The 17,100-nt window shown below is 52.5% G+C and overlaps 2 protein-coding genes across 3 annotated transcripts in view; one reads left to right on the top strand and one right to left on the bottom strand.

Annotated features, from left to right (window-relative positions):
* OTOG (otogelin) overlaps nucleotides 1-7,790 on the bottom strand; it is an 89,264-nt gene extending 81,474 nt beyond the window's left edge. The window contains exons 1-6 of the mRNA XM_021719486.1: nucleotides 7,694-7,790; nucleotides 7,197-7,257; nucleotides 6,971-7,031; nucleotides 2,769-2,844; nucleotides 1,878-1,970; nucleotides 1,592-1,746 (exon numbers count right to left, since the gene is read on the bottom strand). Coding sequence (XP_021575161.1) covers nucleotides 1,592-1,746; nucleotides 1,878-1,970; nucleotides 2,769-2,844; nucleotides 6,971-7,031; nucleotides 7,197-7,257; nucleotides 7,694-7,790 — 543 coding nt within the window. The remainder of the gene's footprint in view (nucleotides 1-1,591; nucleotides 1,747-1,877; nucleotides 1,971-2,768; nucleotides 2,845-6,970; nucleotides 7,032-7,196; nucleotides 7,258-7,693) is intronic.
* Nucleotides 7,791-10,557: 2,767 nt separating this feature from the next.
* USH1C (USH1 protein network component harmonin) overlaps nucleotides 10,558-17,100 on the top strand; it is a 48,679-nt gene continuing 42,136 nt past the window's right edge. For both annotated transcript variants that reach the window (XM_021719482.1, XM_008071835.1), the window contains exon 1: nucleotides 10,558-10,696. In XM_021719482.1, the coding sequence (XP_021575157.1) occupies nucleotides 10,661-10,696 (36 nt within the window). In that variant the 5' untranslated portion in view covers nucleotides 10,558-10,660. The remainder of the gene's footprint in view (nucleotides 10,697-17,100) is intronic.

Here is a 17,100-nt window from a genome sequence, read left to right as displayed (position 1 = left end):
AAAAAAAACCATGAATGTGTAATGCATTCTTAATTTTTTTTTTTTTCCCTGAGTCAGAGTCTCACTTTTTTGCCCAGGCTAGATGCAGTGGCATGCTCAACCTGTTGGGCTCAGGCAATCCTTCTGCCTCAGTCTTCCAAGTAGCTGGGACTACAGGCATGTGCCACCACACCTGGCTAATTTTTTTATTTATTGTAGAGACAAGGTCTTGCCAAGTTGTCCAGGCTGGTCACGAACCCCTAGGCTCAGGCAATCCTCTCAACTCTGCCTCCCAAAGTGCTGGCATAAGCCACCATGCCTGACCTTACAATATTTTCTATTCTCTTTCTTTCTCCTTTTTTTTTTTTAATGCTGGTTGTGATTCATTACATTGATTTCATAACCCACTAACGTGAGGCAGCCCATTAGTCTAAGTAATTGTAACAGATCCATCACGAAATGGCAGTCATGGGAGTCTCTGAAGCTTGATAGCCTGAGGCAGAGAGGACAGAATTTTTGTAGCTCCCACCCATCCAGGGCACGGTCCCTAGGGCAGCCTGGTAGGTCCATGCCTGAGGCAGAAAGAACATAGCTGACTGGCAGAGAAGTGACATTGAGCACCAGGATCTCCCCCAAACTCCGGCTCTTTGGCCTGAACTCAGTACTGACCAAGGTGCCCCCAGCAGTTCTGCTTCTCAGGCAAGGCATTCCTCCAGGGGGAGATGTACGACCTGTGCCCAAAGATGACCCTCCACCTAGTACATGGAGTAGATCAGGTCTGCCTGACACCGACTGTCACACGTGTGCTCCTATAGTTCACAAACGCTTACTGAGCACTCATCCAGGCACAGGTAGCACCAAACAGAAAGACATAGCCTCGGTCTAGAAAGCTTATGTCTGGAAGAGGACACCAACCCAGAAACAGACCGTTGTATGAGAAATGCTGGCTTCCTCAGCCAGCATAGGAGGTCAGGGGATCCAGGAAGACTTCTTGGAAGAGGTGGCTCTAAACTGAGTCATCTAGGACCTCCATCATGTCTCCTAAGGTACCACGCTCCTTCTTAGCATTTAACGTTCCCTTTGCCCAAAATGTTCTCACATCCACCCCATTCCTCCTACTCTTCACTTGGCTAACTCTTATTTATTCCTCAGACCCAACTTAAATGTCACTTCCTCCAGGAAGCTTTCTCTGATCACCATCCTTTCCAATAAACAAGATTAAGTTTCCATGACATGCTCTTTTAGCGTTTGGCATCTCTCCTCAGTGGCACTCAGTCACACTTAAACTGATTTCTCTGACTGGATGTCTGTTTTCTTCCTTAGACCGTAAGTTCCATGGGGAGGAAGATCACATCTGTGCTGTTGTCCACAGGACCTCCCACCCCAAAATCAAGGGCACCAGCACAGTGTGCACTTCAAGAACATTTGGTGCATGAGTGACTGAATGAGTGGAAGGGGCTGCCAGGCATGAGTGGTGTGTCCACAGCTGACTCCAGAGGCAGACTTTCTGGGTGCCCGGGAAAGAAGATGCCAGTCTCTCTAACCATGCCAGGCCAGCTTCTGGGACCCAGAGGAGCCTTTCTGGACAGGCAGGGCAGGGCAGGGGCCTTACCTGGACAGAGAAGCTCTGCCCCTCGGGCTCATGGCGCCCCACCAGCGTGTAGCTGCCCTTCCCGGAGAGGTAGTAGTAGAGGCCATCAAATGTCTCCACGTGGTGCTGCCCCCATGCCCGGCAGATGCTGTCCCGCTCAGGGCCGGCATTGTACACTAAGGCAGGGAAGAGAGAGCCTCTTGGTGTAGCTGAAGTGAACACCACACTGGGGCTGGTGGGTTCCAGCCCTGGCAGGGCTACCCCTTTCCTTCCTTGTCCTTCCCTGCACCAAGGAGCCCAGACCCACCCATCTGGCAGCGCAGTCCTGTGGCATTGAAGCGTCTGCAGTCACAGAAGGCTAGGTGCACACACTCACCCCCATTGAAGCAGGAGAACAAGTCTGCAGGGGAGACACAGAGGCACGACCCTGTCAGTCGGGATGGCAGAAGCCCGGCACGCAGCCCCTGCCTCCCGCGGCCCTCCTAGGCTTCCTGGAGCCCAGAGCCTGCATGGGCGGCCCCAGCACTTAGCAGCTAGCCTGAATGGGGGCACAAGCCAGGAGCCTCAGACTACAGTCCTGCCCCTCTCCAGCGGGCAGGTGGGGTTGGATCCAGGATCTGTCCTGAGTGTACATTAAGTGGCCCAAGTTTTGTCTAGCAGTCAAGGCAGGTGAAACTGAGAATGGGAAACAGGTGGGGTGAGCAGGGAGACCCCCGGAGAGGTGAGTGGGGAAGCCATGACACAGGACAGGTGAGGGAGGCCATGGACACAGGACAGGTGAGGGGGAGGCCATGGGCACAGAACAGGTGAGGGGGGACCATGGACACAGGACAGGTGAAGGGGAGGCCACAGAAAAACACAACATCTAAAGGGCAATGCCACAGGAAGTAGGACGAGGTCACAGAAGCAGGTGAAGTGGAGGAGCAACAGCCACTAGGTACAGAGTCAGGTAGTGTGTGGGGAGGCCCCTGGGCCCTGGGCACAAGAACAGGACCCCGGAGAGGAAGCTCTCCTCAGGCGGGAAGGAGGAAGCAGGAAGGCGGGGGAGGCCAGGGCTAGGGAAGATAGACAGAGACCCCAAGCAGGGAGAGGGGTCACAGGGCACCTGCGGGAAGCTCCTGCTTGCCCTCACAGGCCTCTCAGTGGGCCAGGGCCCTCCCATGCACAACCCACAGGTTACAGCGAGGGTGCCACTCACAAGATGGTGCACACTTGGCCCGGTGGAGCCGTCTTTCCCAGGAAGACATGGCCAAAGAGTCCAGGGCTTCAGTCTCCTTTTTAGGGTGGGAGGAGGAAGAGAACACAGTCACGGGTTGACCTTTGGGCCAGCTCACCCAGCCTTCTTGGAGGCCACAATCTTTCTTGTTCACCCCTAGAGGTACTTCCTAGAGGTTCCTTGGTGTCTCCGCCACTTCACCTCTCCTGACCTCCCTGGAGGTACCGGAGAATTATCAGGCCTAGGCCCAGAGAGGCAAAAGCCCGGCTTCTACCCTCCCAAGTGGCATCTCTGTGGAGGCTGGTGAGGCCTGCAGCCTGAACATGCCCTCTCCTCCACGCTCCGGTACTTCCCGCCTCCCCCCTCCACTGCCTCCTTCCCAAATAGACCTTTGTGTCCTCCACAGTCCCACACAAAACCCCCTTGTCTGGAGAACAAAGATGAGGCAGAGTTAAGGAACAAAGACAGGCCCTCACCCCAGGTCAGGGGAACACCTCACCCCCTCCCACCCTACCCTTCCTTTGAGATGCTTTCAGCAAAAACAGTACCTCACAGATCACCACCCACTGTCCTTAGAACTCGGTTCCAAGGGTGGATGCTTTCCCTCCACAGGTCTGTGGAGGAGTCCAGAAACTATTTTTCAGACAAGGTCTCCAATGCATGGTCTCTCTAGACTAAATCATCTGAAATTAGGACTGCCCTAATGTCACGGGTCACCACACGGCTGGATGACTTCAGATGCTCTCCCTCTCAGAACTCGAGTCTGAGGTGTATGAAGCCTGGTACCTCCTCTTAGAGGCTCAGCCTCCTCATATATACAAGGTCTCTAGAACCATGTACCATGCATTGTGCTAGGTGCAGGGAACAGGTGTTCCTGTCCTCATGGTGCTTACATCCTTGTTCACAGGGCTGACGAGTCACAAACTGCACTGTGGGTGTTTGCATCATGAGTTTCTCCTGCCTGCCATCTCTGCACCCCCAGGTTGAAGCCCATCCTCCAGCTTGAACATGGGATTTTCTCAGCCCTTGCTTCCTAGAGCTTAGCCTCAGCGCTCTGCCCCTCCTTGGCAGGCACAGTCTGGCTACATCATCCCCTAATGCTCACACCCTTCCTCTTCACTGTCCTTCTGACACCCTTGGCCAGGTTTCAGTGTCCTTACCCCACCTTGGCCCCTGGTTCCCGGTGCCTCCCCTGGTAGTACCCACCCTGGTAGTCATCTACCTTACCCTCAGAGACCACATGAAACGCAAGAGGGTATGTCAGAAAACGGCTGCCACCATGGTCCCGAAGCCACCAGAGAGCTCCGATTAAACTTAGCCTGTGTCTCCACTCCCCGCCCCCACTTTAGATGTGGCTTCTGAAATTAGTGTGGTGAGGATAAGACAGCCATGAATAAAGAGTCACAAGTCATTTTCTGAAAAATTTTAAAAGTCTTATCCAAGTGATTAATCTTCAGGATCAGTCAGGGGTTCTTAATCATTTATGCCATGAAGCCCTTTGGAAATCTAATGAAACCTTGAAGCCTATGTGGACACCTTCTCCGAATACTGTTTATTATTATTATTACCATCAATTGGGCTTTTTTTTGAGATGGGATTTCACTCTGTCACCCAGGCTAGAGTGCGATGATGGGTTCAAGTGATCCTCCCACCTCAGCCTTCCCAGTAGTTGGGTCTACATGCACATGCATGTCTGGCTAATTTTTTGTTTGTTTGAGTTGAGGTCTCTCTCTGTCACCTGGATGGGAATACAGTGGTATCCTGGGTCCTCACAGTCTTGACTTCCTGGGCTCAGGCAATCTTTCCACCTCAGTCTCCCAAATAGCTGAGACTACAGGCATATGCCACCACACCTGTTTTTTTTTTTTTTCTTTTTTTTTGTAGAAATGGGGTCTCACTATGTTGCCCAGGCTGGTCTCAAACTCGTTACCTAAAGTGACCCTCCTACCTAAGTCTCCCAAAGTGGTGGGATTACAGCTACCACACGTGGTAGAATGATGCTTTTTAAATTAAAAAAACAAAAGTATAAGTTAAATATAAAACAAAGTACAAATTTAGAAAGAAAATCAGTTATATTGCAATATTGTCAAACAGATTTTATTTTTTAAAAATTTAAAACCATATGTTATAAAATGTGTAATTTAGTAATATCTGTGCCTCTATAATTTATAATCGCATTAAATAACAAGATCTAGCAGCAGCATTATCACTGCCAAAATTTCCAAGCAGTGACAATTATAAATGACATCTTAAGATAACAACACCTATAAGGTGATAGAAAAATCTATATGATTTCTGTTGGTGACAGTCACAGACACTGCACATACTCATGTGGTCTGTAGACTATAGTATTAATGGAAAGGGATGCTAAATTCCAGTTGAACTGAGGTTCCTATAAATAAAAATGCATTTTTTTTTCATCTAAGTTCATGGACCCCTCTAGAGCAACTGTTGTCTGGAGTGTGGCTGAGCTCTGGAGGGGTGGGCAGTGTTGAAATGAAGATTGGTTGCCTGTGGTCTGGGACCCAGCCCCACTTTCCTGCCAGTGAGGGCATTCCAGATAGGAGCCCTTGAAGTGACCCTGGTACATGGGCTTCAGTACCCCCTTCTATCCAGTTGCCTTAGAGGGAGGCCATTCTAACTCCTTGTTGCTCTGAGGAGTAATGTGAGAAACCTGCCCAGGTTGCCTGTTTGATACTTGTGACCCTTCCCTAAGGAAAACGGGGACTATCAACCCTGGAAAGCAGCAAGGAAGCCTGCTAGGTAATGAGATGCTTGGATAAGGATCATTTTCCCCACTAAACACGGGCTTCCTGGGGTCCAGTGGGCATTCATGGTATGGAAGAGCAGGCCTGGCTCTCTACCAGGAGACTTTGCTCCATTGTAGGGTCCCAGCAAGTCATCCACCCCAGTTTCTCTACCTACAAAAATAAGAACTAGGCCAGACGCAGTGGCTCATGCCCATAATCCCAGCACTTTGGGAAGCCAAGACAGATGGGCTGCTAGAGCCCAGGAATTCAAGACCAGCCTGAGTAACATAGCACAACCTCATGTCTACAAAAAAAAAAAAAATAGCCAGGTGTGGTGGTGTATGCCTGTAGTCCCAGCTTCTTGGGATGCTGAGATGGAAGAATTGCCTGAGCCCAAGAGGTGGAGGCTGCTGTGAGCCATGATGGTCATGATCATGCCCCTGTACTATAGCCTGGAATGAGATCTTGACATTCCCCCCACCCCCACCCCGGCCAAAAATAAAAAAATAAAAGACTATATTACCTTTCAACTCAAATTGTCTCTGACTATAACTCTAAAACCTAGGCCTGGATGAGCAGGCAAATGAGAAGTAAAAGACCCAGAAAAGCCACATGGGAGAAGTATGCCCACCCCATTCTACCCCCACCCCACCCTGGGGCCTTCATTTCTGTTTCCACATGGCAGGTAGTTGGGGCCTTTGCTGTTCTAATAACACTTCCCACCCGGCTGGCTCTAGGGGCTGTGCCGAACTGATCTCTGGAGTGTACGAGCTCACGCTGCTCTGGGGGAACCTGGAGCAGGTGGGCGGAATCTGTAACTTGTCTGTGGTTTTGAAAGGGGACAGGACAGGCCAGGATTAGAAGGAGGACGTGAGTCACCTGATCCAGAGACCAAGGGCATGTGGTAAAGGGAGAAAACCAAACTTCAGGGGATCCCAGGAGTGTAGATGACAGGATGGTCACGACTCAAAGGACAGGAACTCCATGCTCCGCTCCTGAACCAGCCCTTCCTTGCAGCCTCCACCAGGCGGCCCAGTTTTTGCCTGGCCTCTCAGGGCAGCATTCCTGGGGCTCTGCTCAGGGTTTGGACAGGGGCCTCTGACAGGGCTGAGGGCCTCCGCAGGCAAGGCAGGGAAAGAGACCTCCACGCTCCTAAAAGCTCATCTTCCTGATTTCACAGCTGTATCCTGAAAGGGCTCACTTCTCCTAAAAATAACTGAGCTGACCACAGGGCCCCCAGAGAGTAGGAACGTGGGGAATGGAAGTGTTTTATGAATTGTACAGCTTAGACACATACCGGAAATCTGTGTGTTCCCTCCTGAAGAACTCCAGAGACAGCCCTCCTGTAACCTACAGAGCTCCAGGCCAACCTCGGATCCAGACAGAAACAAGCCCCTGCCCAGTGAAGGTGCCCTTCCATGCACCTTCCCTTACCTGGCTTCCTATCACTGTTGTAGCAGCTCCTATGGCTAGGGTTGCCTCCGGGTGGTTGCTGCTAGATAAGAAACAAATCTGGCATAGGTGGGGGGCTAGGAATGGGTCATGCCTCCCCACCACCCCAGGCACATCTCACCCTACACACTAAGCCCCTGGGGTCACCTATGCCAGGAATAAAGTCAGGAGCAGGGTGCGGGCCAGACACAAGCTCCCACCTACTCACCTGGGCTCCCCAGCAGGCTCTGGCTGTAGCTCTACACCGCCCCACGCTGTGGGTGTCCCGGCTGAGGAGGGGGATGATTCTCCAGTCAAGTTATGCTTCTCTTTATTGCCCCCCCATCCCATCCCTCACGTGCTACAAAGCCTCCCCATCATCCCACGTTCCCCATTCTTTCTCCTTGCAACCTTTTCAAACCTCCCTACCCCTCCTGGCTACCTTTCTCCGACAAGGGTCTCCCTTTGTCCTCTACCTCCTTGGGCCTCAGTTCCCCCTAGTTTCCCCCCTTGGGTCCCCTCCACCCTGCCCAGCTTGGGACTCTTTCCTCCTCCCGGTCCCTGGCCTGCGGTTCTCCTCCTCCCCTGAGCCTCCCCCAGCAGTCCCTCAGTCCGCTCTCGGACTTTCTCTCTTCCTCCCTCTCTCCAACCTGCCCAGGCTCCTTCCCTTAACATTACTCTGAACGATGCCCCAGTCCCGGCTCCCCGAGTCCACACCCCTCTCACCGAGACGCTGCACCCGCGGGGACTCCCCAGCCGGCTCGGCCCAGGGCAGCCAGAAGCAAACGAGCAGCCAGCAGAGCGCGGGCACCGGGGCTCCCATGGGGGCTCGCGGGGGGCCAGGGAGCCTGAGCGCAAGGCCAGACTCCCGAGGTGCGGCTCCGGCCAAGGCAGGTCACACCTCCACTCCGGGCCGCAGTCCCTCTCGCTCTCATGCTCCGGGGCTCCCTCGGCCCCGCCTCTCGGGCGCTTGGCTCCTCCCCGAGCTGGAGTGACTGGAGTGCCCAGCTCATTACCATAATTTAGGCGCCGGCTCCGGCCCAGCGCCAGCCCTTGGCCCCTGGCTACCCTTCCCTGGGGGAGGGTGGATTAGATGACTCAGCCCTGAGTCCCCTGGGGGAGCAAGGAGGCAGAGACCCAAGATGCTAGCAGGAGTCTGGCCCTGCCCTCGCACAGAGGGCCATGCTGAGGCCCTGGGACGCCACTCAGGAGTCCGTGGTGAGGAGCACAGCCTTCGGAGTCCTAGCCTAGGCTTCCATCACTCCCCATTACAGCCTCCATCTGGGTCCCCAAAGCCCCACCTACACCCAGCATGAGCCCCTCTTCGGAATGGACCAGGCCTTAGTCCTGGGGATGCCCAGCCCCAACTCAGGCCCCAGCACGGGGACTGAATAACAAAAGTGTCTCCTACGTTTATGTTCTTGCCTCCATGAAGGTCAGACTTTCACAGAGACGACTATAATTTTGTAACAAGGCACACTTTCTGCCCATGGGGATTTTTTAAATGGTGAAATGATGGGATCAAGAGCCCTGGGACCCTGTACATCACTCCCTTGGCCAGCACACAGGGAACACCAACTAGATGCCAGGCCTGGCAGGTGATAAGGATGATGGTAATGAAATTGGCCTCAGCAGACCCTTAAGCAGGAGTATAAAATTTGAATGCATTCATTTGTTCATTCATGCATCCACTCCACAAATTTGTTGAGCATCTGTTCATGCCAGGCACTGTTCTAGGCATATAGTGATAAATAAAGCACATATGGCTGACCCCACATGGGAAGAAACCATGAAGAGGATGGGAAGGTGAAAAGGAGAGAGCTGAGGATGGAGCCTTCAAGAACGTTGATTAAAGATAGGAGGAAGGTGGGATGTCTCACAAGAAGAACATTCCTGGGAGAGGAGACCCAGGGCTCTGTGCTGGCCTCAAAACAAAAAGGGAAGCCTTTTTTTTTTATTTTTTTTTAGTTGGGAGTCTCACTCTGTTGCCTAGGCTGGAATGCAATGGCATGATTACAATGATCACAGTTCACGGTAGCCTTGACATCCTGGGCTCAGGTGATCCTTCCACCTCAGCATCTCGAGTAGATGGGGCTACAGCTCACACCACCATGCCCGGCTTTTTTTTTTTGTAGAGATGAACTCCTGGGCTCAAGCAATCTGCCTGCCTCGGCCTCCCAAAGTGCTCGGATTATAGGTGTGAACCACTGTGCCCGGCCTAGGAGCCTTTTAAGATGGAGGGAGTCTGTGGGGGCAGTGGTCATGTAAAAAAAGGATTGAGGTGACCAGTAGACAGCAATCCCCTGGGTAAGGGCATTTGTCACTCTGCCTGGATTCTAAATGTGAAATGAACAGCCACATGACTTATCTTTAAAATGTAAAGTATCAGTGAAGTAACTTGGAGGGAAATGTATTTTGCATTCTTTTCTGGATCACTGAAAAATCCCACAAGTCTTTTTCTTTTATCTCTTAATACTTAATACTAAGGTGAGAACACAGATAATATTTTAAGATTTTCTTAAAATCTTAAAAGGGGATTTACATTTTAAACTAGGCAATCATTTAGCCCAAGTAGAAATAGTCTGCCTACAAAACTCAGCCTTTGGGGAAGGATGCAGAGAGGAAGCTTTAGGTGTCCCTGATGTTCCTATTTTAGGTGGTTACTCAATATGGCTGCTGTTCACCCCCTTACCCCTTCTCCTGCCACAGCACAAAGGGGTCAGACAACTATCCTGGGTTAAGTTCAGGCACAAGTTCCATAATTTAAGCCCCCATGCTTTTTATCACCCTTCTCCCAGTCCATCTTGCCTCTCAGTCTGTCCCAGGTCTAGTTTGTCATTGGCTTTGCACCCAGCACTAGACCTAGCAGTTAAGCAAACATTAACTGAATTGGATCAAATGAACCAGAGGGTCTGGGCCCTGGGTGAAGATCAGCCATAAATCAGAATGGGGTTTGTTTTGTTGCTGGGGGGGGCGGTTAGGGGGTGGGAAGGGTGGAGGGTGGTGCTAGGGAAAGAGAGAGGGGAAGTCGGTTGAAGGGGGGCACTCCCACACACTGGTTCAGGTTTCTGCGGGTCACAGTAAGACCCAGCCCTGTCCCCAAGGAATCACAGATCAAGAACTGATTTCTTCCAAGTGGGAGAAGTGCCTGGAGGAGGCCATGATGGAACCTGCGCTGAAGGTGAGCGGCGCGGCAAGGCCTGACAGCCTCAGGAAGATTGGTCTCTGCAGGAGTATCCTGAGAAAGCTGGCAGATTACCCCAGCCCCTGCCCACCCATGTGAAGGGTCTCAGGATTTCTATATTCCGGTCCCCCCCAAAAAAGTCCCAAACATTTTCCCCACGTCTCAGCGATCCTCTCCTCAATCGCCTGATTTTGGGGACCACTCCAAGAGGAACAGCAGCCTCAAGCCCAACGACTGCCGCCACCACCACAGCCACACTCGGGCCCATTTGCTCCCGGGGCTTCAGTGGGAAACCAAGATTCAGCACAGGTGTCTCCGGTCTCCCCGTGGCCCCGCCCCCTATCGGCCCCGCCTCTTCCCCCGCCCGGGACCCGCCCCTCAGCTCTCAGGCTCCGCCCCCAGTTCCGAGGGCGGCTCGGCGGGTCACGGTCGCTGCTCCCGCCAGCTCCCGGTGGCCGGGCCCCCGAAGGAGCGAGTTGTGCAGCGACGCGGCTCGATCTGGCCCAACCATGGACAGAAAGGTGGCCCGAGAATTCCGGCACAAGGTCAGAGCTGCGAGGGAGGGGTGTCCCAGGCTTCGGGGACTCTGGAGTCCTGGGTGGGATGGGTGGGGGATGGACACCCTGGCACTACCCCTCCCTTTTCCAGTCCAGCCTGGTGGCTTTGAGTGGCCTGAGACACCTGACGGCCGTTGGGCTGACAGCCGGGGATCCCCAGTAAAATGAGGAGAGGACACTGGGACTCTAGGAATAGGGACTGCCACCTTAATCGATCAGGCGATCGCCCGAAAGTGCCCTTCTTCTTCTGCTCTCCAGGGGTTGGGTTGTCTCTGGGGCTGAAATTCCTTCCACCTTGGCCTGAGACAGGCCACTTCTCTGAGGTGCCCCATCATGGGCAAACCCCCTTCCCTCCTAGTGCCCCCAAACTCAGGACTGTCTGAGCATGTGGAGAGAGTCCGGGCAGTATCTGAGGGGTGAGGATCCGCAGAAAGGAAACTGGATGTCTCTCTCTACTAATTGACCTTAAAGCCTTTCAGGGAGACCCTACCTGCCCAAGGGCATTTCTTAGGGCCTGAAAAGCAACTGGGGAACAGGCCCTGGCAGTGGGGTAGGGAGGAGGGGGCACAGAGGCTGTGAGGAGCTGGGCTCTGGACACTAGATTCTTCCAGCAGAGTTGTATCTGCCCTGGCTTGTCCCAGTGCAGGGCCTCATGGGTGGCTTAGGATCCTCCAAGACCATTATTGGATTTTACCCAGGGTATTTCCAGAACTATTCCCAATTGACCTAGAGAGGACCATTGAGGAGACCCAGCAGACCTTCCTACCTGGCCTCAGAGTCTTGGGTTGAAATCAGGGGTGTCAGAACTACCCACAGGCCCTGTCTGAGGTGCAGGCAACTGTGTGACCTGAGATTCTCCCAGAACCCTGGGACAGTGTCTTTAGATCAAGCTGGCTCTGAGGGGCTGAGCTCAGGAAGGCAAAGTCAGGGTGCTTAACCCCTTCCTTCCCATAAAAAGCCCAGAGGAGCCCAAGGAGTCAGCCAGTGTGGGAACCACAGAAGCTAAGAGCCAAGGGTTAGAGCCAGGATCTGGGGGTCCATTATTCATTTAATGAACATATTTTTAGCATCCACTCTCTGATAGGCCCAGTCTGTGCCCTCAAATTGCTGGTTGTGAGGATGGGTGGCAGACTGTACACTAGTAATTCTGGGAACTGAGCGTGGCATCATGGTTCAGTAGGGACACAGAAGGGACAACTCATACTGGCAGAAGTCTCCTAAAAACAAGACCTTGGGCATTCCGAGTCCTGCTCCCAGGGGTAAGAGGTAGCTGGAATTTGAGCAGGATTGTGGGGGCTGTGACTATCAAGGGCAGCACGAGACAGTGTTCACCAGTGCATCCTATTGCAAAGGGACGCGTCAGGAGAAATTTCAGCCGCTGAGGATGTTTGGTGAGTATAAATTTCAGACAACCCACTTTGAAGGAGCTCAGCCTCCTGTCCCGCACCCTTAGACTGAGGCTTGAATTTCGCTTCCCTGCCCCTGGGCTGAAAGTAAAGTTCGGCCTTCTTTTGCCTTCTCCCAGGTGTCTCTCCTCCGATCTTTTGTAAGAATTACTTCTGGGGTCCCTGGTGTCTGGCTCAACCCCTGGATTTGCTCTGTTCTCCCTCTCGAGGCCCCAAGCGTTTCCAAGGGCCTCCATGCTTCCTCTGCCCTGCTCTTCCTCATCTCAAGAGTCATTACCTATTAATGCCCCTGTGTGCAGGTGGGGCGGGCACTATGCTGGGCACGCCTGGGCTGGACTTTGCGCCCTACTGCCTTGGAGACAGCAGCAGCCTTCCCCTCCCAGGTTGGGGATCATCCGGGAACTGGGAAGAGAGGACAAAGCAACAGAGGCTAGAGATGAGGGCACTCCCCAGAGACATGCTGGGTGGAATGTACAGCTTGCTGTCGTTTGCTTTCTAGAGTTCCTTTCCTCAATGTTTGGAGCAAATTTACCCCTGGGGAATGGTTCAAAATCTACATCCTTTGTTGTTAGAGGTAGTATTTAAGGTCATGTGCTATAATGGACATTGCTATGTGACCTTGAGCAAGTTATTAAGCTCTCTGTGCTTCAGTGATCTAATTTGTAAAATGAGAATAACAGTATTTATCCAATAAGATCATCATGAATGCTGAATGAGATCTATGTGTGTTTGGGGAGCTTATGTAGACCCTGGCATTTAGGGAGTCCTCAACAAATGTCCACCAATGTTTATTATCTAAAGTAGGCAAAACTGGGGTCAGATCTCAACCCTGTCACTGTCCGTGAGAACTTAGGCAAGCCACTTAAAGTCTCTGAGCTCTAGTTTCCTCAGCTGTGAGGTGGATTTGTAGTGCTTACCTCACCAGACAGTTAGGATTCAGCAGGGGTTCAAGTACGGGGTGCTCTGGGCCCGCAGTCGCCACCCTACTCCCAGCCGATACCCGTGGAACGTGTTGCTATGTGAGCCCACAGGCTCCAGGCATCTGCCCCTCTTGGCTTGTGCAGCTGCCTCCATGGCACTCAAAGCCCTTGTGTGCCCTACCAGTAATGTGACAGCCTTGGGCCAGGACTGAGGGCAGGGCACGATCAGAGACTAAGTTTCCTCCCTGAGAGAACCAGCTTTTCGAAGGAAGGCCGCTCTTCTGCTCACAGCTCCTGCACCTACAAACTCAATTATTCATTGACTCAAGTGTTTATTGCCTGTTTGGGAGTTATGCCTTTATGAGTGTCTCCGGAGTGCCCTGCCTGAAACCAGGCATCCGGGCCCGGGTGGGCCACGGTCAGGACCGCCTTCTAGGAATTTGCTAATCATTCGTTCATTCACACATGCAGTAGTAAATATCGACCAAGCTCCTAATATGTGCCAGGCAGTCCTCTAAGCATGGACAAACAAAGTGAAGCCTTGCCCTCCTGGAGAGCACATTCTGGTGGGGGTGGCAGACAGTCAACAAGTATACCAGTGTAAGTACCAAAGTACCATGTAATGCCAAGGCGTGGCAGATGCCATGAAAAAAATCAACTGGGGCATGGGGAGAGAGAGAAACAGGGTGGTGCTTTAGGTAGGGCGGTCAGGGAGGCCTCTCTGAAGAGGTGACATTTGAGCAGAGACCTGAAGGAAGTAAGGGGAGGAGCCCCTGGGAAATACATGGAAAAGCATTCTAGGAAGAGGGAACCAGGGTCAAGGCCCCGAGGCAAGCATATGCTTGCACCATCAAGTAGGACGGTGTGTCTGAGAGAAATTGTGCAGTGGAGCATGGTGGGAATTGGATCAGAGGGGTGATGGGGCCTGGTGGGCCATGGCCAGAACTTTGGGTTTTGCTCTGAGTATAACAAGAAGCCAGCAAGGGGGTGATGGGTTTACCTTTAAAATGGATTGCTCTGTCTGCTCCATGAATGCAAAGGGGACCCCATTCAGGAGGCTCCTGTGTGGCCCAGGCCAGAGGCAGGGCCGTGAACTAGGGTGAAACGGGTTCGACTCAGGATACACATTACAGGAAACACTGACAGGCTTTGCTGATGGGTTGGCTGTGGGTGTGGAGAGAAAGGTGTCAAGGGTGAATCCACTTTTGGGGAGCAGGGGCAGATAGGTGGGACAGACTAGGGGGCGGTGGAAATCGGGAGTTCTGTTTTGAATGTTTTGAGTTTGAGATGCCCGCTAGAACTTGGCGTAGCATGGTGACTGCGAAGGCTGCAGGTCTGGACTGGAGGGAAGCTTCAGTGAGGCCTTGGGGTGCAAATGGCGTTAAATCCCTGAGACGGACGGGGCCACATAGAGAGACGGAGCAGATGGAGAGCTCGGGGCACCCCAGCTTTCAGAAGAGAGGAAGGGGAGAGGGAGCAGCAAGTGAAGTTGGATGACCAAGAGGAGGGCGTGATCATGTGCCAAGCACTGGGTCAAGGCTACAATTAACTAGCACCACAGAGCCTTGGTGAGATGAAGTTGTGTCTGTGGCCTTGATAGTGGAGATGGCTCACAGATGTATGTCCACACCCAAATGCATCGTGTTGTAGATGCTAAGTATATACAACGTTTTATGTGTTAGTCATACCCCAATAAAGTAGTTTTTAAGAAAGAAAGCATGAAAGATAAGAAAGCAAGAGCCAGATGCACCCAGTGAGTCCGGGATAAGGCCAGGGAGCCTGAGAAGACACATGGCCGGGTCTGATCATCCCACCAGCATTTGTGGAGGGCCACCCGCTGCAGCTGCTGGGGGGTATAGGATTTATAACCATGTATCCTCACTTGATTTTATTTAGCAAACACTTAGGATTTACTACTGGCCAGGCACTGCTCTAAACACTTTCGTAATTATTAACTCATTTAATGAGTAATAAAAATAATTGTTATGCTCTCATAGAAGGATTGAATTCTTTAAAAAGGAGAGACTCTTATTCCCATTTTACAGATAAGGAAACTGAGGCACAGAGGTGGGAAAGGGGCTATTTCCAGGTGGGAAAGGGGCTATTTGGCTCCTCCCCCCACAGGCACACCCCAGGCCTGTGTCTGGGCCACACCCAGGTTTGCGAGGAGACACGAGTGTAAAGAGAGAAAGTCCAACACAACTTGGTGAGTCCTGTGGCAGAGGTGGGGACAAAGTGCTGTCATGTGCACCGAGAATGATGACAGGTGGGGGAGCTGAGGACAGGCTTGGCCGAGAAGAGGTGACATTTGAGGTGAGCTTTAGAGGCAGAGGAGGAGACTGCAAAGAGGAAATACCACTGATGCCACTGCTGTTAATGACTGACATGTCAGACCAGCCAGGGTCTCAGGAGATGGCTCACCCAAGGAGGAAACCGAGACAGCATTATGAAGAGGCTGTGCAGAAAAGGGCAGGGGTGCATGAACCCACAGATGTGACAGCACACCTGGGACAGCTACAGGAGGCCTGCTGGGGCCAGGCGAGGGAGGCTTACCAGAACAGGGAGAGGCAGGACCTCAAGAGGCCCGGGCAGGGCTGTGGCCTCCAATGGGGGAACCTGCCGAGTCATAGTCCAGCGACCAGGCCTCCAGTGACTAGACATCTCAGTCCCTTTTCCCTCATACCCTCTTACCTCCTGCTGGTGCTGCCCACCAGTAGAACATAGCAGAAATCAGAGACAGGGGAGCCCAGGCAGAGCCTCAGGGACAAAGGACTGGGTGGGGAAGGTGGGCGGCATGACAGGAAAGAACGTATTTTCTGGAGCCTTGAATGTCCTGGGTGCTGTCATGAGTGCCTTATACGTGCTCACTCACCAGACCCCACAGCCCCACAGCAGCCCAAGAAGGCTCCGCCAGTGGAACAACATGCATTATTGAATTTGTTCTGCCCTCTCTGGCTGGGCACACACCTCGAGCTGGGTGTTTGCATGACTTAATTGCTGTGTGCCACTCCCGATGGGCCAGTTCATAAGGAGGAATACAGGGAGATGAGGTTAGAGAAGGTTCAAGGCCACACCAGATCTTGCCTTCAATGCCCCAGATTTTGAGGGTGGTTGTGCCTCCCGTATAGACTGATAACACAGCTGAACATCAACCCGAGAGTGCTCATGCTGGATGGGAATGGGGAATGATAGAGAACCTTCAACAGCTATTTGCAAATGGTGGGCCTTTTGAGGGTTTCTGTGCTCAACACCAAGAAATATTCAGAAAATGGAAAAGCTGACTATATCTAGTTGGGGAAAGAAGACTGGTGTCTTCCACACAGTAGGTGCTCCATAAATGTGTGTTGGACAAGGGTATACAGAAAAGTGATATGTGGATACCATGAGGTGGTTTGGAAAAAAGCAGAGTTTTTGGAGCCAGCAGGCATAGGTTGGAGTCTCTCAGCTTTGCTGCTTCTCTGAGCCTCTATTTTCTCATCTGTAAAATCTCCATCTCAGAGGGTTGCAAGGAGACTAAAGATAACACATATCAAGTTCTGCAGCAGTGGACAGTCAGGATGCAGAGTCTGGCCCAAATGCATGAGCCTGACGAGAAGCACCACATGCTGGGAGGCAGGTGGGGAGGCTATGGGCTGGCAAGGTCAGGGAAGATTCTAGGGGAGGAGACTTGAACCTCACGGGAAGTAATGGCAGTGTTCCCATGGAAGGAGGGGGCAGTTCATCTGGCATAGATGGAGCAGCGGGGAGCTCCTCTTTTGTGATGAACTAGAAGTGAACTAAGTGGAGACAGACCCCGGAGGCTGCAGCAGACGCGTTTTGACCCACAAGAAGGTGATGACCCAGAACTGGGCCGAAGGGCAGAAGGAAGGCTCTGGACTAGACAAGTGGAGCTCATTCTTCAATCCAGCAGATGCCCTGTGTGCACACATTGGGGGAGGGAAGAAAGTAGTGTGGAGACCTACTATATGCCGGGTGTAGTATATGTGCCTGAGCACAGGGCATTGGGAGAATGGTGGAGACCTACTGTGTGCTGGGAGGTGTATACGTACCTGGGTGCAGGGCATTG

Source organism: Carlito syrichta, unplaced genomic scaffold (assembly GCF_000164805.1).
Source record: "Carlito syrichta isolate Samal-C Ts95f unplaced genomic scaffold, Tarsius_syrichta-2.0.1 Scaffold314760, whole genome shotgun sequence".
Classification (NCBI taxonomy): Eukaryota; Metazoa; Chordata; class Mammalia; order Primates; family Tarsiidae; genus Carlito; species Carlito syrichta.
Note: the sequence above shows the minus strand (reverse complement) of the source record. Positions and strands in the feature narration are given on the sequence as shown.